Below are 26,925 nucleotides of genomic sequence, written 5' to 3' on the forward strand. Positions count from 1 at the left end.
TAAGTAAATTAAATTCATCTTTTTTGGGGTTATGTATACGTTTTTACAATAAAATACCAGATAATATTTTAAATTTGTCAGAAAATAAATTTAAAGCTCACGTGAAGCTTACTTTATGTAAAAAAGCTTATTATAAGATTAATGACTACCTAAATGATAAAAATGTCTGGTATTGAATGTGTTCCTCTAGTTATTAAATAACTTGTAATGTATATCCTCATTGGTTTTTAAAAGATGTGTTGCTGTTGCAGTTTCTTGTCATTTCTTCTCCTCAGCCATAACACCTTGCGAAATGACGTAAATTCAAAATGTTACATTGACCTTCAACAAGTTTATCCATGATAATTACGTTGAATAAATGATTCTGATTTCTGATTTCTGATTTCTGATTTCCTGTGGCTAGCAATGGGACGTATATAAGCGGTTTATATTATGTATGAACATTTTAGTAAGGGAAATGTTCTACCGACTCCACTAATACGTACTTACTTCCATGCTGTCTTATAGTTGATGTTAGTACTTATATAACAATAATCCTCTCGTATGGTACTTAAAACTTACATGTTTAAGAGCGTGCAATGTTCAGGAACTATACATAGTAAACAGAAAGAAGATAGTAGTACTTAGTACATACACTTTAGCTATTATTATTTGTATGTCATTTCCATATCTCGGGCCTACGGAGCCCCGGACTTTTGGAAGGCGTGCGTGGGGCCGAAGCCGACACGTAGAGGCCCCTTAAAAGACATTTAATCTAAATGTGATTATTATACGGACGTTACTTTACAAGTCTTTAAGTTTATTTAACTTGCAGCGTTGTAGCTTTATCACATTAATATCGTTTAAGAAACAAAAAAATATAATAATAATAATATTATATGAATATATTGGAAATGTCCTTAGATAAGATTTAGTACGATCTACTCTGAAACGGCGTGCGTGTATGAAGCGATTGATGTGTAGGAAGCAAGAGAAGTGTATCAGGATCGAAGCAAATGGAATTCTATAGTCTCTGCTTACCCCGGTGGGAAATAGGCGTCAGTTTATGTATATATGTAACCAAAAAAATAAAAAAGCTACGGACACAATAAACGTACTTTTAAAAAAGCGAAAAATGTTGCCTAAGAACATTCTCGCTAATACCACCTATAAAAAGAAAAACCGCATCCAAATCGGTCCATCTATTTCTCTAGAGCTGCTACGATATCGCAAACAGACAGACAGGCACACAGACAAAGGAATTAAACTTATAATTAAATAATACCTCTAGATATAATAGCCGTGTACTGTCACTAGTGTTATGGTTAGAAATTCCAAATTCAAAAATATATTTATTCCATAGGTAACATAATTACACTTTGAATCGTCTGTTTTTACATAACGATTATTTTATTCGCCTAAAACTACTGCAGCTTCTCGTATTTATAATATAACGAATATCATAAAAATAAAGGAAAAACGCATTCATATTTAACAAAGCACCTTTAAATTTTAAAAGCCTGTTCCAACTTTGTGAAATAAAACACCTTTATATACATAAAAACCGGAAAAAAGTCCATCAACAAATTGATACTGGATATTTTCACATGACTATTATAGCAAAGTGAACAGCGTGCCGCAGGGGTAACCCTTGAAATTGTGAGATCCGTAATTAATGGCCATTTAGGGTTAAATGTATGATGGACGATACATTACACCCACCAAAAAGTGGTTATTGCTAAATTTATAGGTTCGGGTTCGATGGGCGGACACTTGAAGAAACAATTAGTGACTTTTAGCTTTCAAATTCAAATGTATCTGGTTGATGGTTGCGATGATTGCGAGTGTGGAGTATCACCACAAACTATGGCTCACCTTTTGTGCTGTCCTAAGTGCCCTAACACCTGCACTATTAAAGACCTTTACGAAGCCACTGACAATGCCGTAAGCGTGGCCAATTATTGGTCAGCAAAAATTTTGTATCGATCGCCATCGACTCGCAAAGAAGAAGAATTTAAATGTACTTTAATACATACATAAATTCACGCCTATTTCTCGTTGGGGTAGGCAGACACCACGGAATTCTAATTACTTACTACGATCTTGGCACACCACTTCAGCTTCTTCCACTCTCATCAAAGACTTCATGTCCATTTTTAAATAAATTATTTACAATTTCGATAATCTACAAAAAATAAGTTAACATTAATGTTTTTGATACGATATTTATAATTATAAAGACAAAGAGACAAAGCTTTTAGAGTTACTCAAAAAGAAAAGAAACGCTGAGTTTTAACAACATTATGAGCTTTGACGAGATCTTGTTTTATCTGAAACGATGTTAATTCCATTGAAATAAATTAATTATAGAGAAAGAGTTTGGAGATGATGAGATGTACGTCATTTTAATTTGCAACAAAATAAAGCAAGAAAATGTTTTCATCCCTGCCTGACCTACTTAACAACAAAAGAACCCGTCTTTTACCCAATAGGGGAAACCATAGAATTCCTCTTGCTTCGATCGTGACACACACTTTCTCTTCTTCTTTTCTTCTCAAAATCATCGGAAATTGGGTGGGCAGAGCAACAAGTAATTTGAAGACAACTTGCAGCAACTGTTGGTGTTGTAAGATGGGAATCATTAACCTTATGGTGATAAGGATCAGTCTATCGCCCATACAATGAGGGATTTTCCAATCGACGTTCCCCAAACACACGATAGATGGCGTTGTTCACTTTCAACGTGATATTCTCATTGGTGGAGTACATCATTACTAAAAAATGTTATGTAATGGCAGAAGCATATATAAAACTTACTGCAGCTTGATATTTCGATCACATTATGTAGAGAATGATGTTGCTACCTATATTGCTTCTCTTTATTTTGATCAGAATAATAATGGGTGGAAGTTGTAATTGTACCTTGGTGTAATAAAATTAAGAGCTGTGAATCATCCGTCCCTTTCCTTTTCGACGGATATGAAAATGACGGATATAACTTAAAATAAAATTAGGCGGTGTCTGCAGGAATCGGGGCCAATAACGATATTTCGACACTGTTGCAAGTGCCATGATCACGGGATGACTGATGAGATTGGAGTGGAGTACGTAGATCCATAATTTTCTACGGGCAGACATATCTGTCTACCCTCTCTAACCAAGTTCTAGTAATCTAAGTCAATATGTGTTGTTAGGTATGTAACGCGCGCCGCGCCGCTTAAGGCACCGGTTGCTATTTATTCCCGTATTCTATCACAAAACAGAATTTTTATTTTCTCTACATTTCTTTTCTTTTTGAATAATTGATTTCCCTTTCATTGTGTTTCTGCGAAGCTGCGAGTCGATTCTCAAATCTGCTTGTTATCGGGAATTCACGTCATTATTGTAAAATGTTTTAAACACACATGTTGTCTGCCATTATGTTTTTTGTTTAATAAAACATGAAACACACAGCTTATAATATCGACGAAAGAACACACATTACGAGCTCACGACTATATTCAAATTGGGGTAGTCAAACTTACATCCATCACAAAATGAACTAAGTATGTCTTTTAACTTTTGCAAATCTCACATCATATTATAGAGATGTGTTTGTGCCTTTAGCAGCCAGAACATCACAAATCAACACAACGAACGAACAAACGAACACACCTCAGATTACTATAACTTGACCGGAGGTTGGTAATGAAAGTTGTTCTTTGACATAACTTTTGTAGCTTTTCCTTTGATGTCATTTCTTACTTGGCTGGAGAAATTCATTCGTATGGTGTGGGTTGTGAGGTGGATTACTACCCTCATCAAACCTGGTGTCAGCGTTATTATGCCGCAAAAGACCTTTGACATGACTGATGTAACGGCTACATACTTACATCAGTAAGTAGTAACCGGGAACAACGGATCATCTTACTTTCGGACAAGCAGGTTATCAGCCTCAAAAGGATCACAAAGTGATTTTTGTGACATGTCCTACGAATTTGAACCTGGGGCTTCCGGATCGTGAGTCTTAACGCTCAACCACTGGACCACAGAGGCCGTTACAAATGGAAAACAAAGAAGGAAGGCTGAATGCGGGAACCAAGATGAAGACGTTTATACATATTTAGATGAACTCGGGTTAAAACGACAGTGAAATGGTAAAAGCAAATAAAACAAACGTAGACGGGATGTAACAACAGTTTTCTAAAGCAACACAATTTATGATAATATCACGATAGATTCAAAACGATATCTGATGTCTTTCTTTGTAAGATATACTTGTCTACAACACCGGAATACATACGTTATATTATATTATAGAAGCCATTTGTTACAAATAAATGCTACAAACAGACAAAGGTAATGGGTATTAAGTTTGTAGGTATCATGGAGTCGAAGAAAGAGGTTGGAAAGGCCCTAACGCGCAATTTGTATGAGAACCGCTGTCGCCAGTTCAACCCTACTCTCTTTTACTACTACTCCTGCTAACAGATAACTACGATAACTCTACTGCTTCTCCAATGCCATTACCACTTTACCTGAAATGTAAATATTATGTGATAGGCTGAAATGACAATGGGCTAATTTGTATGAAACTTGGTCCAAGAACCTACACTAATGAAAGCTTATGCTTCCCCTATTATTCTGGCAAAGTTCTATCAGATTCTGTCCCGGGGTTCTATTTTACGTCCATGTTTGTCCTGGCTAAAAAAGTGATAAAATACAGGGGACTAAAATCGACTCAAGATTTGTTGCTGAATAACTAAGTCTACATAAATAATTATGTATCATTTTAAAGAGGATCTTTTCCAAAATCCGAAATATAAAAAAAAGGTTTGCGTAAGCGAATTATAGTCAATTTACATCTGTAGCACCATTGTTTCTCGGCAGCTAAGTTTCAGTTTTGTGCCTTTTACCCCTTTCAAAAGTATCTTACCTATATTTTTTTATATTGCGTTCTAAACCTGATTTCAGTGACAATAACAAGAACAAAAAAATTTAAACATCTCTCCGATAGAGGCCGCCTAAGCTATTGCTTATTGCAAGAAATCATCATTATTACCAAGTCACTACGGTATTGCATATACGTATAAGCTTATCAGCAACTTGGAACTTGGTCCAAGAACGTCCACTGATGAGACTTGCATGTAATGATAGCTTACGCTTGTCCTGTGATTCTGGCAAAGTTCTATCAAATTCTGTCCTGGGGTTTTTTTTACGGCCATATTTGTCCTGAGTGTAAATACACTAGTGGACTGCAAAATCACCTCAGGATATGTTGTTTTTTATCCCCACTTTGGGAAAATTCCCGGGAACAGCACATCACTATAATATGACACTTCTCCGGGTCGTATCATTATTACAGTCCCATCTCTTATATCCTTTCCAGTGTTGCCCGCGCGATCCACGATATTATTTAGAATTTGCATAACGTTTGTATATTCGACAGTATTGCCATATCTAATAAAAGATCAGATAAGGCAGCCAATGTAAAAGCTGCAGATAGCGAATTGAGAAAATAAGCAAATATTCTGTGACCTTTTTCATGGCGGTTGTAAAAATATTGCTTTAGAAAATTGGAATAATAAAAGAATATTGAGTACCTATATAGTCTCGAAGAAAATAGAGATAAATAATAAATACCCAAGTTTGTTGTTTCAGTATTAGGGAGTATACGGCTCAAATATGACTCGTAAGAACGCGTGACTTACATTGTAATGTCACGGGTTCGATCCCGGCTCGGACATTAAACCACTGAATTCGACTTTGAGTTTTATTCAAGTTAGAATCATATAATTATAAGTGAATGTCAATAGGGTTGCCCCCTATTATATGGGGCTTAAACATAGCTGGCAAAGAGTGGGTGTATACAGGGTGTTAGTGACATCGTAACGAATACTCAGGGGGATGATTCAGACCATGATTCTGAGTTAATATCAGGTCGAATTTTTCGTCGCAAAATTCATGTTTTTTTTTTTAGTTTTTTAAAATTATTTTCAATTCTATACTTTTGCGATGGAAAATTCCACTTGATATTAACTCAGAATAATCAGCTGAATCATCCCCCTCAGTATTCGTTACGATGTCACTTACACCCCACACAAGTACATACAGTAGCCATACGAGTAGGTATGGGTATTAGTGACAACGTAACGAATACTGAGGGGGATGGTTCAGACCATGATTCTGAGTTGATATCAAGTGGAATTTTCAGTCTGAATATTCATGAAAATTTTTGTGTCTTTTTAAATTATTTTCGTTCCATACTTTTGCGACGGAAAATTCCACTTGATATCATCTCAGAATCATGGCCTCAATCACCCCTCAAAGTTTTCGTTACGATGTCACTAACACCCTGTATACTATATGTATACTACAAATTAAATAGGTATTAATTATGAGACAAACGCGGGCGCGTGCGAGGCGCCGAGAGAAGTGGTCATCTTCTTCGGCTTCGTTGCTCTGCCCACCCCATTACCCCGTCAACGTTTTGTAATGAGGCGGTAAACTACTACAAATGAGACGACAAAGGCGCTGGAGTTTTCGTTATATATTTATAGAAATTGGTTTTATTTTTACTAAATAAATAGGCAGTGGCAGAAAGAGGAAAGGATTACAAGGACTCACCTCGTGGTTACAAAGGTGGAAGTATTCCACTAACATCACGCACCGAATGACACTTCACTGTAGCTCTTTATTCACGGAATTTCTGCAGTTTTTCCCGATCATCATCACCAGCCCATTAACGTCCCCACTGCTGGGGCACGGGCCTTCCCTATGGATGGATAGGGAGATCGGGCCTTAAACCACCACGCGGGCCCAATGCGGATTGGTGGTTATTAACGACTGCTAATGCAGCCGGGACCAACGGCTTAACGTGCCTTCCGAAGCACGGAGGAGCTCGAGATGAAAACATTTTTTTTGTGGTCACCCATCCTATGACCGGCCTTTGCGAAAGTAGCTTAACTTCAACAATCGCAGATATTTTTGGGAAACTCGAAACGTGCGCGGACGCGGTCAATTAGCAACTAGTTTTTGTTTTCTTCGCTTCCGGGCCTTCCGGTGAGAAAGGGGTAAGAAGCGAGACAGGTAATAGATGCGCACATACGTGCGAAAGAGATGGGAATAGCCACTGCCTAATAACCAGATTTAAGATCATTTTTTACAACTTTGGAATTTATAGTATTTGGCCAAACCAGAGACTATTCGGAAACTATCACGTAGCGACCCAAATCAATAGACACTTTGTAACCTCTGTAAGTTCCGAGTGCAGTGATCATCGACGGATCACTAAACTCTTCGAACGGTAATGAACACTTTACCTCGGATAGAGGTGGGGCGTGACGAAATGGAAGTGATCAATCTACAGCGCGAGTCGTTAAAGAAATGGCGAGATGGAAGGGCTGCAGGAGACAGGGTATTTGTTCTAAAATCCTGACGAGAAAATAAACTAGTGGGGTAATGACGCGACGGTAGTTAGAGGGGGATGACGATAAGATGGTAATGACAGTATAATGAATCATAGCGCCGGGTTTGTAGCCGGTCGTTTTAAATAATTGAGTTATGGTCGGTGTAGTTGAGGGTAATCGAGCTTGAGAAATAATCAACCAAGGATTAGTTGCTAATATTAAAGTGTGGCGGGCAATAGACACCGTAACATAAACTTTCAAGGATGATTCGGTCTCTGTGGTCCAGTGGTTGAGCGTTGGACCCACGATCCGGCGGCCCCGGGTTCGAATCCCGGTGGGGACATATCATAAAAATCACTTTGCGATCCCTAGTTTGGTTAGGACATTACAGGCTGATCACCTGATTGTCCGAAAGTAAGATGATCCGTGCTTCGAAAGGCACGTTAAGCAGTTGGTTCCGGTTACTATTTACTGATGTAAGTGAGTAATCGTTACGTGACCTATGTAAGGGGCCTTTGGCGGCTCAATCATAACCCTGACACCAGGGTTGATGAGGCTGGTATTCTACATCACAACCCACACGATAAGAAGAAGAAGGATGATTCAGACCACGATTCTGAGTTGATATCGAGTGGAATATTCTGTCGCAAAGATATGGAAAGTTTATTTAAATTAGATTGACCTTAAAATTTTCATCGAGTTACCGACACGAAATTCCATTTGATGTCAACTCAGAATCGTGGTCTAAATCATCCCCTGAAGTTTTCGTTACGGTGTCACTAAAACCCACATGTACTTGTTTGCATTGTACGGTCACGAGCATTAATATGTATACACTTTGGTACACATTAACTTTTTTGACAAATTTAAACTGTAAGTCTCATTAAATATCAAATATGTTAGTGCGACAGAGTCCTAAAGTGGGTACATTATATTGCTCATGACTGTACGAGTACATACTCGTACCAGGTACATACCTGTAGGTACTTGTACATGGTGTAAGTGACATCGCAACAAATACGGAAGGGGATGATTTGGCTCATGACTCTGAGTTAATATCAAGTGAAATTTTCCGTCGCAAAAGTATAGAATTAAAATAATTTATAAAAACACATAAAAAAAACTTGAATTTTGCGACGGAAAATTTCACTTAATATACTTGATATTAACTCAGAATCTAGATCTGAATCATCCCCCTCAGTATTCGGTACGATGTCACTAACACTCTGTATGTGAAAGAACAAGATTTTTGTATGAAGTTTCTGGATTCTGCTGTCACTTATGGTGGTTTTATATTCGCGACCGAGCGCTCTCTTCGAGTGTCGCCGAGGGCTCGCGCCCTATAGGCTTCCGTGAGAAGTTTGGTTAGAGCTATTTAGACTCTCGGCGAGACATATCATGTGTATTTGTTAAATATCATTTTGTAGTAAAGTAGAGCGGTAAGCGGCACCTCCACCAACCCGCAGTGCAGCAGCGTGGTGGAGTATGCTCCATACTCTCCCTCCGTTTGATTGAGGGGAAGCCTGTGCCCAGCAGTGGGATGTATATAGGCTATTTTTGTTATGTGTATGTGTAAAGCGGTATGAATATTACCTCCTGCGGCTCGGAGTCCACGAACCAGTCGATGACAGCAGGCGGCAGGGAGTAGTCTGATGTGCAGTTGATGATCGCATTCTCTCCCGCCTGCACTATGGTGGGCAACCCCGTGATCAGCGGGTCGTATTCTGGCAACACTGTGAAGGAAAAAAACATTAACACAAGCTGGTTACATAATCTACCTTATAAATCTATTTTTTTATAAAAAATATCTAAAAACAATGCTTATTAAATGTACTATTACACTGTAGAGGAATTTTTAAATGATACGTTTTAATTTTAATACACACTCCCTCTCTTTCCTTCATCGTTGCTGTGCCCACCAGGGTCCATGTTTTAGTTCCTATGCCTATGTAACACCCCATTGCACTATATGGAATGCAAATATAATATTAGCGACTTTCCGGCGGCCCGAAGCAAAATTATCACGACCACATTCCCAACTAAAGTAATCAGAATTACCTTTACAGTACCCCCAGAATACCGTTGCACAATACCGTTACATAAATTGATACTCAAATGTGAAAACAGAATCAAAATTCGTTAAAAAAAAGTAGTTACAGCCAACCGAAATCAGAAAGTTAGAAATGGCCATAGGAAGTCGTGACGTCACATGTTCCTAGTGCCATACAAGCAAAAAACAAAAACCGTTTTCCCCTAAACCGGGTGGGCATTCAACCAACACTGACTTTAACAATTAATATTTCCAGCTTTATATTAGACAAGATATTGAAAGATGGATTTCAGACTAATGCTCTGCGAGTACATAATATTATATTAAAATAAAGAAACCAGTCATATTGTAAACACTTCCCTAATTAAACGCAATAAAGTTCTTCGTCTACGGCTGAATTTTTAACCCAATTTCTAAGAAAAACTTTACCAAAGAGTATTTACCTACCACTTATAAGGAGGTCAAAAGAACAGTAATTTGGAAAATTATAACTTCATTATCTTTCTTGTTTCTGCCGCCGTTGATTGAACACTAATCCTGTTATTCCTTAATAGGTGAGTTCTTTAGAAGTTCGTTTGGAATTTCACCAGCCACATCAAGGTGGGAAATGTCCCGTAAAATTGCGGGACACGGCCGAGAGATTAATTTGTTACTAGGTAATTTCCCTGCCAGCTACGTTGGACCAATTTGTATTGATAATTTAGATTGAAAAGCGGGAACTACTTTGGTACGCAAGACCTAATGTTTGATAGGAGATCATAAGTTGGAGAGATGTTGAGTTATGTGATGGAACAAGCCCTTCTCCCCACCTCTCCTCCTCGTTGCGTGGCCGCGATTGTGTTCCCTGCACGCCGCTCACTTCGAAAGAGACAGGGCCTCAACAGGCCAGCGGCAGCGGCCGAATCACGGAAGGATAATTGGCGATACCCAGATACCGACACACCTTCGGGTTTTGCCGGGAAGAGACCAATATTTGTATGTCGTCGTCGTGCACCTGTACTCCTCTAGTGGGTGCCTCGTAGGTGTACCGTCACGAGCATTAATATATGTATACACTTTGGTACCATGTCACATTAACTTTTTTGACAAATTGAACTGTAAGTCTCACTAAATGTCAAATATGTTAGTGCGACAGAGTCCTAAAGTGGGTAAATTATATTGCTCATGACTGTACACATGGTGGGACTAACAAGTCACACCATAACAATTACTGAGGGGGATGATGCAACTCATGATTCTGAGTTAATATCAAATGGAATATTATTATTTTCGGTTTCATGCTTTTACAAACTTTAACTCTGTATCATAAGTGGCTTTGAAATAGACTAAATAGATTCTGGGCGCCATCCCACTCGCGTCAGACAGAGTAGTGGGGGCGGGAAGTAAGAGGGAAACCACTGCCCTATTTTTCCCTTAAAAGTAGCATGGAGAATTCTACGCCGAGAGCGTGGCTCTGAAATTAGTGATGATGATCATAAGTTGAACCCCTCAGTATTTGTTACGGTGTCACTAACACCCTGAATACTATACACCACTGCCTATACCTTTATTTTTATCTTTCACTAGCGACACGCACCGGCTTCGCTCGGGTGCAATGCTCACATTAAAACCCTCAAAAATAAAAGTATTTCTCCACTATTTAATGAAAGTTATTATACATATAAACCTTCCTTTTGAATCACTCTATCTATTAAACAAAACCGCATCTAAATCCGTTGCGTAGTTTTAAAGATTTAAGCGTACATAGGGATATAGGGACAGAAAAAACGACTTTGTATTATACTATGTAGTGATTATCCATCTTCAACATGCCAGTTTCAATAGCAATACAAGTTTGTGCGCCAAGAAAAATGTGAGGCTAAAGTATGCTAGTATTATTAAAAGTTTTAACGATTTCCATAACTAGTTGTTGTTTAAAGTGAGTTTACTGACAGTTCTTCATAGTTTACTAAGACCATCTGAGCAACTGCAACTTGGTTTTATTGAGTGTATCGTAACAAAGTATGATAGTAACTTGGGAGTTGCGGTGTTAGGTCAGACCGTGGGGAAAAGAAAAAAAAACTGGCCATGAAAGTATCCGAGCGTCTTCGACGTTGAAAATAACTTTTACTTTTTAAAATATGGGGCGGTATTGTGGCACGGGTAGCAACTGAACTTTATTAAGGATCCACGCTGTTGGAGTCTATTTCCGTCAATATTTGTGCCGGATATTTGAAGTTAGATACAGAGTGTTAGTGACACCGTAGGAAAAATAATTTTTCATTTTTATTTGGATTCTACATTATTATTAAAAAATATATCATGCCACTGCTGGGACACGGGCCTTCCCTATGGAAAAAATATATAAAAAAACACAATACCCCTCTGATTAAGTGATGTGTAGTCCAATAGTACAGATGGAAAACGACGGGATCGGACGGGAAGCCATTTTCAACCGTCTATGTAAGTTACGTTCAGCGCCATTATGAAATTATACATAAATAGACTTGCTCCTTGTCACGCAAATGTCTCTATGTTCTGTTGATAAAATATGTCGGCGTTAATTGTGAATTCAGAAGAGAAATTGATCAAATCGGAAAATAAAATGAAGTTACATCACTTCCGTCATGAAGTTGCAACGCTCGGACGGCAGGTGGCGTACGGCCAGAGCTGGGTGAAGTCGAGGGAGTCACTACAGAGTCGTCGTGTCGAGCGGACGTGCACTGCCGTTCTAGTCGGGCAGTCTACCACGAACCTTCGTCATGAACGGACATGTCGAATAATTATGATCGGAAAATGGAGTGCTATAGTTGCTCACCTATAACTTGTAGGGACGTCAAGAAAGTGTGATCGGAAAAGAGGACCTAGCAAGTACGTTCACATGTCCCGATGATTCGGTCCGAATATACGAACCATGAGTGGTGGAGGGTCCCTTCTCTCTAACGTCCTTAGACGCGCTAGATTACGAGAGATTGTGTAATCGTTACATATACCGTAACGTTGCCGTGAGTGTGAACCTTATGCTGTGACTTTATCTAATCGTGGTACAAAAAAGTGAAAGGAAATATTAATAAAATGATTGTGATACTAATGATGGCCATTATTGTCTTCTAACGCCCACACTGAAGATGGAAAATCATACGATAAAGAGTTCAGTTAGACCACCTTGCTCGGTATAAATTCCTTACTACCTACCCTCCTCCCCCATTCTGATGATGATTCTACGACAAATATATACATAAAGGAGGGCTCACGCCTCCTCTCAATCAACCGGAGGCAGTTTGGAACATACTCCACCACGCTGCTACACTACGGGTTGGAGGCAGTCACGGAATATTCTTACTCTTTCCGAAAATCAAAAATGGATGATTCAAGCAATGTCCTTACCAAACGAAGGACAATCGATAGAATGGATCAATAGATAGTTATTCATAGCACCTGAAGTTATACATCCCAAATTATATACGAACATAAAGAACCTTCGAGAACTTTCTAGAACTTACCAGCAAGAGTCATGTTGGCGGATCGCTTGTCGACCGCGAACCTGGGCCCTTCGCTGGACACCTCGCAGGTATACTTGGCCGTGCCGCGCTCCGGGCGCACGATGATCGCGCATGCGCGGGAATCACATGTCGAGTTCACTATCAATATGCCCGTATTGTTGAATGCTCGCGTCTCGTACTGTAGACAAGAGAGAATAAATGGTTATTTTAATTGTTAGAATATTGACAATTGGGGTAGTCGGAGGTATGATAGGGTGCAAAAATCCAATCAGTTTTTTGCAGAGTAATAAATTAACTGATTGCACTTAAGACTTCCTGGTTACACGTCGTTTCTGTATTAGATCAGAAACACATACAAAAACATAAATTTTATGATTATGACAACTAATGGTTGATAATTTCACCACTGTTTACAAATAATTCGCTCAGTGACTGCACTTTTGCTCTTTGATTGTACATCCATCGCAAGATGAACTAAGTATCCAAACTTCAACAAGCTTTCTGCTAGACGCCGTCTATAACGGTCGAGACAACAGGCCTGAGGGTCGATAGCGATAAGCGCTGAATGAGGGAAATCGTCGACCACGCCGGCGGGGTCAATATCAGGGTTCATCGCGCTCCTCCCCCAGCAGAATCCTGAATGTGTTTTCAGTCAGTTGAGACTCTCCTCTCTTAAACAGATGGATTTACGTCCACACTCACGTGGATAAATGAAACATGTGAAATATTATAATGATGGCATTAATTTAATTTAATACTAACACTAGGCTAAGACACATTGTTACTAACACAATATAGATGTAATTATTCCGAAATAATTATATTTGAATTTGAATAAATAAAATAATGAAAAACGTATTTTTAAATTCCATTCAGTAAAACGCAGTGACATTAGACCTGCAATATTTTCCCAACAAACCAATAAAAACTGCAGCAAAAGCTCTTTAAAGGTTTAAATGGAGTTGAAATGGGACGCGTTACATTTTTTACAGAGATAAAGCGGGATATGCCCACCAACACAGCTTTGGAAGCTCACAGCGAATAGGAAAATACGCTTTCACTTCGCATTGGTAACAAAATCCTTTTTTTACTCAACGTCCGGTTTTTCAATACATCCTCTATTTAGTTTCATGCCAATTTAATGGATATTTTCAGTCACCTGTTATGTTTAATGGAATGCAACGGCCTCCGTGGTTGAGCGTTGGGCTCACGACCCGGAGGTCCTGGGTTTGAATCCCGGTGGGGGCATATCACAAAAATCACTAGTTTTGTTTGATTACAGGCTGATCAGTTGATTGTCCGAAAGTAAGACGATCCGTGCTTCGTAAGGCACGTTAAGCCGTTGGTCCCGGTTACTACTTACGATGTAAGTACGTAGTCGTTACATAAGTCATGTCAGGGGCCTTTGGCGGCTAAATAGTAACCCTGACACCAGAGTTGATGAGGTTGGTAATCCACTTCACAACCCACACGATAGAAGAAGTTTAATGGGATGGAATCATTTCCAACTTCATAATAAAATAAATAAATAATAATAATAATAATAAAAAATATTTGACAGTGTCATTGGTCAAGATTGTCAGTTGCGTTATAAAAAAAAATATATTAAAATAAATAATATAAATTAATTTATTTCTTCAAACACTTCACACAAACAATTTGTAATATGCTCCAAAAAAAAATATTCTGAAAAACATAGAGACGTAATAATAGAATAAATTATTCGTGTCGACCTTCATCAGTCTGGGAATAATAGTCTCCAAAGTTGGAATTGAATTGCGTTCCAAATATAAATATACCTAACCCTTTTATTAATTTATGTTTTCTAGTCTGGCTACGTACTAGAAGGCGAACGAAAATGTCACTTCATAGAGGAAAAACCGTTAGCGTCTTTTTGAAATTCCCATTCGGGTGTGAATTTTGTAAACAAAACCTAGCAATAAGACGCAAGTTTCAAAAGGAATTAATTCAGTTAAAAAAAATGTGGTCCTAATTTTGAAAGAAAGTATTTATTATTAGAGGACGCTAACCGAGTTTGAAATTAATTAATTTGACTTTGATTTGTAGGCTAGTGGTTAGGTTAGGCTCACGATTTGGAGGTCCAGGTTTGATTCCCGATGGGGACATTGTCGAAACCACTTTGTGAGACTGTCCTTTGTTTGGTAAGGACTTTGCAGGCTTGAATCACGTGGTTGTTCGAAAAAGTAAGATGATTTCGTGTTTCGGAGGGCTCAAGATGATTTGGTCCCGGCTATTAGCCGTAAAACATCTCCACCAAACCGCGGTGGAGCAGCGTGGTGGAGTATGCTCCAAACCCCCTCCGTTTGATTGAGGGCTGTACCTTTTTTTTTACGTGACTTATTGTAGATTTGCCGCAGATGGCATTAACTATTTGGCCGAACAAATGGGGAGCGCTGAAGGCTCTCACCCAGTAAAGGCGGATCGGGCCTTAAACCACCCCGCGGGCCCAGTGCGGATTGGGGGTTATTAACGACTAGTGATGTAACGAATGTTGGATTTTTCACATTCGCGAATGCGAATGCGATTGCGAATAATTATCTTCAACATTCGCGAATGCGAATACGAATGCGAATATTTTAAAATGTCAAAAAAGCGCGCTTAAAATGTTTGATAGGTTTGACGTTTCGTATAAGTTTCACTTGTCACGGAATTACCAATAATTTTTAACGAAAAATGATTGTATTGAAAGCAGAAGTATTCAACGATGGGCGACATACAGGAGAAAATATAGCGGCAAAGTTAGAAACTATGTTGTCATCGTGGGGAATTCCCAAAGAAAACGTATTATGTATTGTAAGAGATGGTGGCACTAACATGAAAAAAGGTATTTCTTTATTGAGCATTAAAAACATTGATTGTTCATCGCACCAAATCCAACTTGTTGTTAAAGAAGGGCTTAAGTCACAAGAATCAATCATTGCAGCCATTAACAAATGTAAAAAGAAAGCGACACATTTTCACCACTCTAATGTAGCTCAAGATGAACTTTCGCTAAAACATTCGCTAAGTATTCGCATAAATTTTGCGAATGCGAATGCGAATGCGAATATTCAAAAATTTGCGGATATTCGCGAATGCGAATGCGAATGCGAATATTCGTTACATCACTATTAACGACTGCTAATGTAGCCGGGAACAACGGCTTAACGCGCCTTCCGAAGCACGGGGGAGCTCGAGATGAACTTATTTTTTTTTTTGTGGTCACCCATCCTACGACCGGCCTTTGCGAAAGTTGCTTAACTTCAACAATCGCAGACCGAGCGCGTTTACCGCTGCGCCACCGAGCTCCTCAGTTATTAGTTGACTTAAGTGCAATTTTCATGTTCACAGTTGGCTTAACCATCATTATAGACGGCGATAAGATTCACCACCTATTAGAAAACTCAAAGCTCGGTGATGTGTGGGTACTTAGTTCATCTTGCGATGGATTTACCTGTGACTGCCTCAATTGGGAATATTCAAATTCAAAAAATTCAAATTCAAAAATATCTTTATTCAGTAGGTAACATAGTTACACTTTGAATCGTCAATTTTTACATAACGAACGTCTCATCCGCCTAAAACTACTGCAGCTTCTCATAACCTGTATAGCCGGGGAAAAGAAGCTGCAAGAAAAACCTCGGCACAGGGCCCTAGACGTTCTTTAAAAAAAAATAAAAATAAACATAAAATATTGATATACAATTGAGTAATTTAGCTGCCTAATATCAGTTCTCAGACAGTTAATCCCATGCATTCATATCTTCTAAATAATCACTAACTTTATAATAACCTTTTTTGTTAAGTTTTTGTTTAACTACTGTCTTATCGTGGGTTTATGTTATGTGTTATTTTTCCAGATATTTGCGAATGTGACGATAAGCCCGAGGATAAACACACTTGACAAATAAACCTTTTCCCTTATAAACCTTTATCAGTCATTCTCTTTCTGATAAATTATGTACATTCTGTTTTCTTTCATGCGTCTTATCATAAGGTTGTTTCGTCGAGCCGTCTCTACTGACAAACCTTTCTGATCCCTCCTGCAATCGTGCAGGTAAAAAACAAATATGTTTGATATTTTCCTTGTAATATTTTTATTGCTAGGATATAATGTCCCCGATTCCTGCAGACACCTAATTTTACTTTAAGTTATACCTGTCACTTTCTTATCCACCGAAAAGGAAAGGGACGGATGATTTACAGCTCTTAATTTTAGGAAGAATGACTAAATGAATGAATAACCCGGCCGAATCAAAAAGGTATCTCGCTGGTATGCAAAACCGTTTGACGTGTGCTGTCAACTTATTTCTGTAAAATTTTTAGACGGTTGTTTTAGTTTTCTGCTTAAAATTGACGTGTAAGTATTCCATAAATTTTATGCCTGTCGATTACCTGTCCCTTTCTTTTTCAACGTATGAGAAAATGATAGGTATAACTTAAAATAAAATTAGGTGTCTGCAGGAATCGGGGACATTATAAAAAAAAAAAAATTAATTAATAAATTAATTTATAAATTTTAAATAAAATTAGATGGCAGGAATCAGCACCAATATTTGTATAAAATTAATCACCAGGAATTTCATTTGATAAAATATACTATAAATTAATGTACCTTTAATGTACTGTAATAATAATTCTAAATTTAATATCATTTAATTTAATGTAATTTCATAAAGCCTGCCTGAAATAAAGGAATTTCAATTAAAATTATTTATTCATCTTAACCTGTTCTCGACGGATATAAGTTAAGAACGGCCTCCGTGGTCCAGTGGTTGAGTGTTGTGCTTAAGATAGGGAGGTCCCGGGTTCGCATCCCGGTGGGGACAAATCACAACAATCACTGTGTGATCCCTAGTTTGGTTAGGACATTACAGGCTGATCACGTGATTGTCCAAAAGTAAGATAATTCGTGCTTCGAAAGACACGATAAGCCGTTAGTCCCGGTTACTACTTACTGATGTCATGTCAGGGGCCTATGGCGGATGAATAATAACCCTGACACCAGGATTGATGGGGTTGGTAATCCACCTCACAACCCACACGATAGAAGAAGAAGAGTTAATATATAAGTTTGGATTAATTTCCGGGGATGAAGGCGCATCTCATGGTCTACCTAGTAGACTACCACGACATAGGTACTCTCTTTAAAAAGCGTTTTAAATTTGTAGAGCTTATACGATTCTTTATTTCTCCGTTTCTCGGGATTTTGTATGTATGTATGTATTCTTATATACATGAAATTCAATTTATATGCACAACTCTAGCTTCCTCGATTTAATATTTTATCATAGTAATACTAGGTATTTAAAAACAAGCTGTTTTCGAGTCAAACGAAACCATTTCGGCGCGTATTCGTTTTTTTTAACAGCACACTGATGTATTCCGTGTTCGGTTAAATTACTCGGGTGCATTGCATACGTTTTAAATGCTGAAATTTTTGCGATGTTTTCTTGTATGCGCCGATTTATCTGATTAACAAAATGAAATAACATTTTATATTACGTCGATAGCGTTACAGATTCAGTTCCGGCACAGAATATATAATAACAGGGGTGGGGGAGGGGTTTAAACAGGCCACTTCGAAGCAATTCATCTTAAACAACAATTTTGGAATTTCACATTTGTTTGTATTGCGCACTTCTCACTTTTTAGGCTTGCTTCTTTAGATGAATTGCTTACATGTGGACTTTTTAACGCCACCGGTAAGTTATCCGACGTTCTTTTTTTTGTACAATAGCATCGTATGACTTTAATTACTTGAATAAATAATTACTTTAATTACTTGTGTGTGTGTGTGTGTATGTGTGATCAATCACAGATCGCCCACGGTAATTTTATTATTATTACGGGCATGCCCCGAATTAAGAAAAATAAACATTATTTACAGAATGGGCCCCATAATGAGTCGGCCTCAAAGGTGATTATGATGATTTTCACTAACACAGCTAGCTAGACCATCTTTGACAGCGATACGGCTCACCATCCACCACAAAGCTCGGCTCGGTATGGTGGTGAGCATATGTTACCCAAAGATGGATGGTGGATGGTGGTGGTGGCGGGATTCTCTTAAAATGCATAAATGTTTTTGTCATAATTTTAATTATCATAATCCTTTTTGCATAACGTTTTTTAACATAATAGTACTTTCCCATAATAACATCTAGGAATACTGGTTTTATAGGTATAACTTATTTTTGGACTAATATTTGTTGGTATAAATTTAATTCGCATATAAATAGGTATCCATAATTTTTTTTTAGAATAATAGTGCTTTGTCATAATTTTCACAAGGCATAACAGTAGGTTAGGGTGTATTTATCTTACACATGTTTATCTTACACATGAAAAGTATACTGAATGATGACCAACAGCAAGAAATAGTGGTAAAAAATATAAAAATTCACAATCATGAACCAAATGCAGCCAAGGAAAAAGTAAGTTTCGAAAATGTTCAAAGTTGTGCCAAAACTTTGCTTATTCGGAGTATAGTTTTTATGCTTATAATAATTATGCTTATTATGCTTATAGTAGTTATGAGTTTCAAAATTATGCTTAAAAAGTTATAACAAATTAATACTATGCGTAACTAATAATAGGACAAGTAACAATATGCCATGGTAAATTATTACATAAAATTTTATGAGTAAAAATAGAGAACCGGTGCTGGCGATGGTGGTAGGATGGGGATGGTGGTGACTTGAAAAAGTAAAAATATTATATTCAGAAGATGTAATCTCTTGTTCCCAGTTGCCCACTGCATATGGAGTTTACATAAAACGATTACATTTTTACAAAAGATTCATGGTGAACAAGGAAATATTAAAAAGAGAGAGAATTTTAAACAAAAAGGAAACTCCCTTTGAATCAGTAATATTAAGGGATCCGAAACAAAATTTCATTTTCGTATGTTCGGAAGCAATCCTTGAGCCGTACTTTCGATACCGAAGCCACGAAAAGGGCGGTATCATCATCATTCGTAGCTTTATCACGGTTTCCGCTTAACTAACCTGAAGGTTTGACGGGTCCGGATTTTTACAGAAGCGACTGCCTATCCTTAGAATCTGAAGGAAAAAGTAGCACAATCATAGATTACGTTACATACCTCCGAAAACATATTTCTCATGATGTTTTTCCTCACTGCTGATCACATGACAATTAATCGTTTGAGATTCAAATATGAACTGAAAACAAAATTCGAATATCATATTGGTCTTCTTCTATCGTGTGGGTTGTGAGGTAGATTACCAACCTCATCAACCCTGGCGTCAGGGTTACTATTGAGCCGTCAAAGGCCCCTGATATGATTCATTTAACGACTACGTACTCACATCAGTAAGTAGTAATGGGGACCAACGGCTTAACGTGCCTTCCGAAGCGCGGATCATCTTACTTTCGGACAATCAGGTGATCAGGCTGTAATGTCCTATCCAAACTTGGGATCACATCGTGATTTTTGTGATATGTCCCCACCGGGATTTGGACCCGGGACCGCCGCATCGTGAGCCCAACGCTCATACCACTGCACCAAGGAGGCCATTCTAGTTAAAACCTTCTTACTAGCAGAGACTGCAAGTATTCTTCAGATAAAACTTGGTTTCGCCCGCATGAGTATTAAATGAACACTTATGTGAAATAATCCTCCGCTCGATCCGTGGCCCAACGACTCGTATGTAAACTCTATTACCGCAGATTCCAGCTTTTACATAAATTCGCTCCGTTTACAGGAAGAGACTCCCAACTTTTCCAACATCGTTTTGGTTACCGATAATATTATTCATTAAGCTAAGCCCTTACTCAGTTGTTTTGCCCTGTCATACATTTGTCCTGTCATGCCCTGTACTACGTTTTAATATCCAATGACCACAGTTTAAATCTTCTTATCATGTGGGTTGTGAGGTGGAATAACCAACCTCATCAACCTTGGTGTCAGGGTTATTACTGAGCCGCCAAAGGCCCCTGACATGTCTCATGTAACGACTACATACATCAATAAGTATTAACTGGGACCAGCAGGTTAACGTGCCTTTTTTTTTATTTATTTAAATGAAAAACTTAAACGGTAGATTTACAGATCATCCCCGCCAAACTTATGAAGTTTGATGGCGAGTAGCGCTCATATGTTTATATCTTAATTTACCTACCGACAGTAATTGTTAATACAAATAATTACAGCTATCGAGCAATACACTTCTTAGTTTTAATTTTAACAGATTTTTACTTAACTTATTATTTTGTCTTAACAAGCTTATTTTATTAAACTTTCGAAGCTCGGGTCATCTTACTGATCAGCCTGTAATGTCCCACCGGGATTCGAACCCGGGGTGTCCGGATCGTGAGCCCAACACTCAACCACTAGACTGCGGAGGCCGTGAGGCCGCAGTTTAAATGTGAACAACCTTGTACCATAAGTTACTGTATCGTATTATGCAAGTAAACTCACGCTTTTGATCCCTAATGGGGTGGACAGAGCCATAACTAATCACAATTACGAAGTCTTAAGATGGATTTGATGAACCTTATGGTGATTAGGGACTGGCCTATCGTCCATAAAGGTTGTCTACCATGTTGGAAAGGACACAATCCCTTTTTCGGATTTTACGACTAGCCCTGGGAAGACAAGGAGCTTTTTTATTATCTCTCAATCCGGTGTGGTGTTATTTGCGGAGGGTTAGCCTTAGCCAAGTGGCAAAGGATGTCAAAAAGTGACAATGAGAATAAACATGTATGGAGTGGACATAAGGTGACATTTTAATCCTTAAATTATTTTCATCAATGTCACTGTTTGCTTTTAGACATAGTTTGCCACTTGGCTAAGGCCCCTGGGTCCCATATAGTTATTATAATAGAAAGTACAAATTCCGAATAGTCTTTTTTTTTGACGTGACTTATTGTAGATTTTCCGCAGATGGCATTAACTACTTGGCCGGACAAATGGGGAGCGCTGAAGGCTCTCACCCGGTACAACGTTTAAGACAACAAGCCTGAGGGTGCCTTCCTCGGCTCAGGGCGTCGTCTGAGAGGAAAAATATTTGAAAGAATTAATCGACCCTAGTGGGTCGATAGCGATAAGCGCTGATTGAGGGAAATCGTCGACCACGCCGGCGGGGATTTCGCATAGTGAAGATTAGAGTTTTGATAATAAATTCTACTTTTCCGCCAGTCTGCACCTACGAAACCGCTCAGCTTCCATAAAAGTAACCACTAGCGAATTCTTCGCTATCACAAAAGCTTTCTGAACTAAGCTGCCTTCAATACCTGAAAAAATCCCCGTAACACGTTTCCAGCGCTATTTTCAGCCAGACCGGAAAATATTCTATCGAATTCAAGCTAAAAGCTGAAAGCCTTGACCGCTTTCCTGATATTCCGGAGTTTGGAGAGACGTTACCACCAAGAGGATGTTAGTGTTCCACGGGAGTTTTGATGCCTCAGCATGTAGGTACATCTTCCTTTCCATCTACTTTTCTGCTGAACTGGGATTAAATAAAATAAAACATAATAAAGAAAGAAAGAAAATATGTATTTATTATTAAACGGACACGAATCCTGGAAACAACGTGATATCAATTCAAAAATTCAATCCATGATTCAAACACGAATTCAAATTCATAACGCCGAATTCAATGATTCTAATCGCTTTCTGCTCACGGTAAAATTCAGTTTCGTTGTCGAAAATAAAGCTTTTAGTAATTTTTGTCTGCGGTTGTATGAGGGTAGTTGGACTTGTATTGTGTTTGGACACGGACACTGGGGAAGGGATAAAGGATTGAGGTCTCTTTTGAAATGGTGAATGTGACGAATTCCAATTTCGCCTATTGAGTAGTGGTCAGTTTAAATGTCCATTTAGGTTATGGTATACATAGATTAAGGAATAATACTACGTATAGAACGGCAACTCTGCGCTCCCCACTAGCGCCTGAGCTAGGTTTACCTCACCCCCCTCAGTCTTACTTCAGTCTTCAATCCTATGGGCGTCAGACGTCACACACACAGATGCGCGTGTACGATAACGTGATGGTGTCAATATGTAGTGTCTGTGTAAAAAGAGGTATTTTGTATGAAGTGTCCGGGGTGTGGTAATGGTTTTGAAACTCGAAACTATTGAGGAAATAATTTGGTAACACAAATAGTACTTCTATTTTCTTAATGTTTCACGGCAATCGTAACATTTCGAAATACAAACGAATGCTAATTTCCATGTTCATCAATTGTTAGATTTATCGTGAATCAGAATTTGAATTCAGAACTAGGTTTCGTTTTGCTCGTGAACAAAACAACAGTAAAGTGCTCAGTTATCAATTCAATTCATTCATTTAATATCCTTTTTAATATGCATTCATTTGTATACGAAAATGCGAACCACTGTATTGGCCTGTATATCGAAAAGTCCAAATTTTGTACGCGTTTATGCATTTAAGACAAAAAAATATATTTCTAGAGTTAGTCCATAGACTTAATCTTTCCTATCCCTAAGGTGTCGTAGAATAGCGAGAAAATGAAAATAATATTAATTTCGTAACTGTACTACATTTTAATTTCGACTCTCGCGCCCAAACGACAGAAAATAAGACTCGAACTCGAGTTCTAAGGACTCTCGAACTCGAAATCGAATAAGAATTTAAACGTTCCATTTTCCAAAAGACTCCAGTTATAAATACCGTGAAGATAATTTTGATCAAATCCTTATACGCTCTATTAGAAGACGTATAAGCACGTTGTAAGATAATAATGCTCACACATACGGGTTTATGCATGGCGATCGCTTCCAGGGAGGCTTTAGGGGATAATCTAAGCTAACACAATATTCCCCCTTCTTACTCGCTTAAGTGTATGGTAAGTAGTCTAAAGACCTAAGCACACGTCGTTTATAAACGAGCTAAAGATGCATGTAACTGCGAGCTTAGGCTAGTGACGCTAAGTAGTTCTAAGTAAATGAGGATGTAAATGAGGATGGTTTTTTTACCTTTGATAGGTTTGCTCTTGGCCACAGACTTGCCCGAAGGCATTGACGAGACCTAAGATGGAGCGAGCTCGACCAAAAGGTGCCTGTTCGTTCACTCTGGCCTTGAAAACACCCGGGCTATATACATACGGAAATAAAGAAGACGGCAGAGAATTCCACTCCCTAGCAGTGCGCATAATGAAGGACGAAGCGAAGCGCTATGTCCGACTGGTTAGGATTTGTTGATGTCGTCACTCAGGGCAAAAAACGATTTGCCGCGACGAAGTAACGCATTAGTTTCACGATTCGCGACGACTGAACAAGGTTGTCGACAAGATGTTGCCGATATGAGCCGGCATGTCGGCTGGTTAGATATGTATTGTGTAAACGAGTAACGCAATGCAATTAACGAATAACACATTTAGGAAAACATTGCTATTTATTCGCGGACGAAATACGGAGCATGTGGATGTATATTGAATTTCAGAGGTATGTGACCTAACTTAGGTATATTGGGCTGGTTTTCCCTTCGCGGGTTGGAAGGTCAGACAGGCAGTCGCTTCTGTTAAAAACCGGACTTGTCAAATCTTCAGGTTAGGTTAGTGGACCCCATACACAACCGGGGTAACGTTAGGGAGATGATGATGATGATGAAATATGGAGGACGTATTTATAAATAACAATACATCGTGTGCATAGGCTCTTAGGCTGCGGAGGAAATGTAATAGGGGGAACCTACTACATCTGTACTGAAGAAATATCGCCTATATATTATGTAAAATAGTTACTTACAAGCTGTTATGTGTACATATTTTAGGCAGAGATTAAGCGTCAAAATTCCAGTCAGTTTTGCAAAGTAATACCTAGATGAACATAAGACCATCTGATTACGCGTGTCGTTTTCATACTAAGGTTAAAGAGCGAGTTCTGCCTCCGTGATAGCCCTGTTCGAAGAACGCATCACTTACTTAGTGTCATACTTTCGAATCCCGGCTCAGGCTATAAACCACTGAACCATCTTTCTTCTTTTTATCTTTATGAGTTTGAATTTACATTTGGATTATAGACAATTGATATCACGTGGTTTCCAGTTGTGCCCGGTTAATGGTAGTATGTTCCTGTCCTGTTGCAAGGGATTTAAAACATAGCTGTCGAGGGGTGGATGTGTAAACTATACACATCTGCCTACCCCCTCGGGGATACAGGCGTGATTCTATGTTTTGTTAACGAAAACGATCAGTTCCGTACAATTAGTATATTTCAATAAAGATAACATTTTACAATAGTGTCAATGCGTGGTAAGAGTTAGATCTGTCAAATTACGAAAGCGTAGTGATGTATCAGTCGAGATTAGGTCGTTCAATTCTTTTCTATCAAACTGAATGTATGAAAGTTTGTATCTGTCTGGAGCAATTTTCGCGTACCTAGTATTTAAAACAATGGTACTTATAATGAAAGTTCTTCAGGATTCTCCATAAGATACTACGCTAAGCTCAAGACTCATAAATCGAAGGTAAAACGTACGAGCGTTTTCATTCTTTCTAAGTTAGAACATTAGCTGATTCTTTTCTTGATACGTTCGTATGAAAGTTAGAGTTAAGTTGGTAGAATTAAATCGCCATATAGTTGAAAAGTTGGCTCGTTCAGCCAACTTGATGGTATTTTTATTCGGATTCAGGATAAAACGGATTCTTTGGAATTAGGTTTTGTTTCGAACTGACGCTTTGTGGCTGCTAAGAACGTTAATGGCATATCTTTATTGTTTTAATATCTGGTGATAAAACAAAGTATAAAACTCGAATAAAAGCATAATGTTCATACGTTCATAAATAGATCTTCCTTGTGGGCTTATTGTCGGAAGACCAAAAGCTTAAAAGCTTAAGCGTTTTAAATCCAAACCCCATTTTTTACTATGGAAATCTTCTTAAGCCGACTTCATGTCAATAAGCATACATGAAAGCGTCTTTCAAATAAAAAGAAATAAAGTAACCTTCAATAAAAGGCAGTAAAAACAGCTCGTACCTACGAAGCAAACCCACAGTCCACTTGCCCCAGCTGATACGGATAATATTAATATCCTCATTAAAACACTAGAAAAAATAATCTCTAACGGGATTCGAACTAGGCACCTGCGGATCGTGAGCCTAACCCAACGCTCGACCACTGGACTACGAAAAAGTAATTCAATAGGTAAAACTTACGCAGTTCTACAATAAATTCCTCTCTCCCAACTACCTACTGACCCCAATTCACCTCTTTCAATAAAACTTAGTCAAAAAACCGTATATGTAGCAAGAAGTAGTCATTCGTGTCCGTATCTCCAATTACACTCAAACAAATCGCGATTCGACCCTCTGTGGAGCCTCAAGGACCCCGAGGGACTCTTTTTTATCACTGAGGACTGGGGAAGATATTACATTTTAATTTAGCCGAGACTCTTGTGTTATTTGTATTCGGTATGGCTTTCGGAAAGTACTCACTAAGATCTTGTCGAGTGAATTCCTGGAAAGTTTGAGGCTTTTTATGTAGATAGCATAATATAAGCTCACGGCTATATCTCAATGGGGTTACCAGAGGTACATTCATCGAAAGATGAACTTAGTACCCACGCCTCACCGAGACATATCTGATAGACCAACGTGATAGGAGGTGAACCGTATCGCCGTCTATACTGACCGAGCTAACTGCGAATTAATTTATTTATGACAGAAAAAAGCAATATTGCTATTTGACGTTTGTTGACATTTAATATTTATTTACTTTTACATACGCAAATGTGAACACCGAAGCAATTCACCTAAAAAGTAATATTGCAATTAAACATTTGCGCATATTCCTAGAAGTAAGTGCGAAATGTCATCTTTTTAGATGAATTTCTTCGATGTGGTATTTTTAGACCCCCAGATGATGTATGATTTGATGTATGATTTATTCATGAAAATATTTATAATATATTTTGCATATCAAAATCATGACATTGTCATGTGAATACGTATATTAATATTAAAATAAAAATACACAGTATGATTCTTACAGTATCTTTCAAAGTAGGTAGGATAGCATAATAGCTAAACTTTTTCGATA

The 26,925-nt window shown here is 38.3% G+C and overlaps 1 protein-coding gene across 1 annotated transcript in view; it reads right to left on the reverse strand.

Annotated features, from left to right (window-relative positions):
• The window catches only part of LOC126369263 (uncharacterized), a 152,692-nt gene that overhangs the window by 20,680 nt on the left and 105,087 nt on the right, over positions 1 to 26,925 (reverse strand). Inside the window, exons 3-4 of the mRNA XM_050013617.1 lie at positions 12,900 to 13,077; positions 8,961 to 9,100 (exon numbers count right to left, since the gene is read on the reverse strand). Coding sequence (XP_049869574.1) covers positions 8,961 to 9,100; positions 12,900 to 13,077 — 318 coding nt within the window. The remainder of the gene's footprint in view (positions 1 to 8,960; positions 9,101 to 12,899; positions 13,078 to 26,925) is intronic.

The sequence above is a fragment of the Pectinophora gossypiella genome, chromosome 8 (assembly GCF_024362695.1).
Source record: "Pectinophora gossypiella chromosome 8, ilPecGoss1.1, whole genome shotgun sequence".
In the NCBI taxonomy this organism is placed as follows: domain Eukaryota; kingdom Metazoa; phylum Arthropoda; class Insecta; order Lepidoptera; family Gelechiidae; genus Pectinophora; species Pectinophora gossypiella.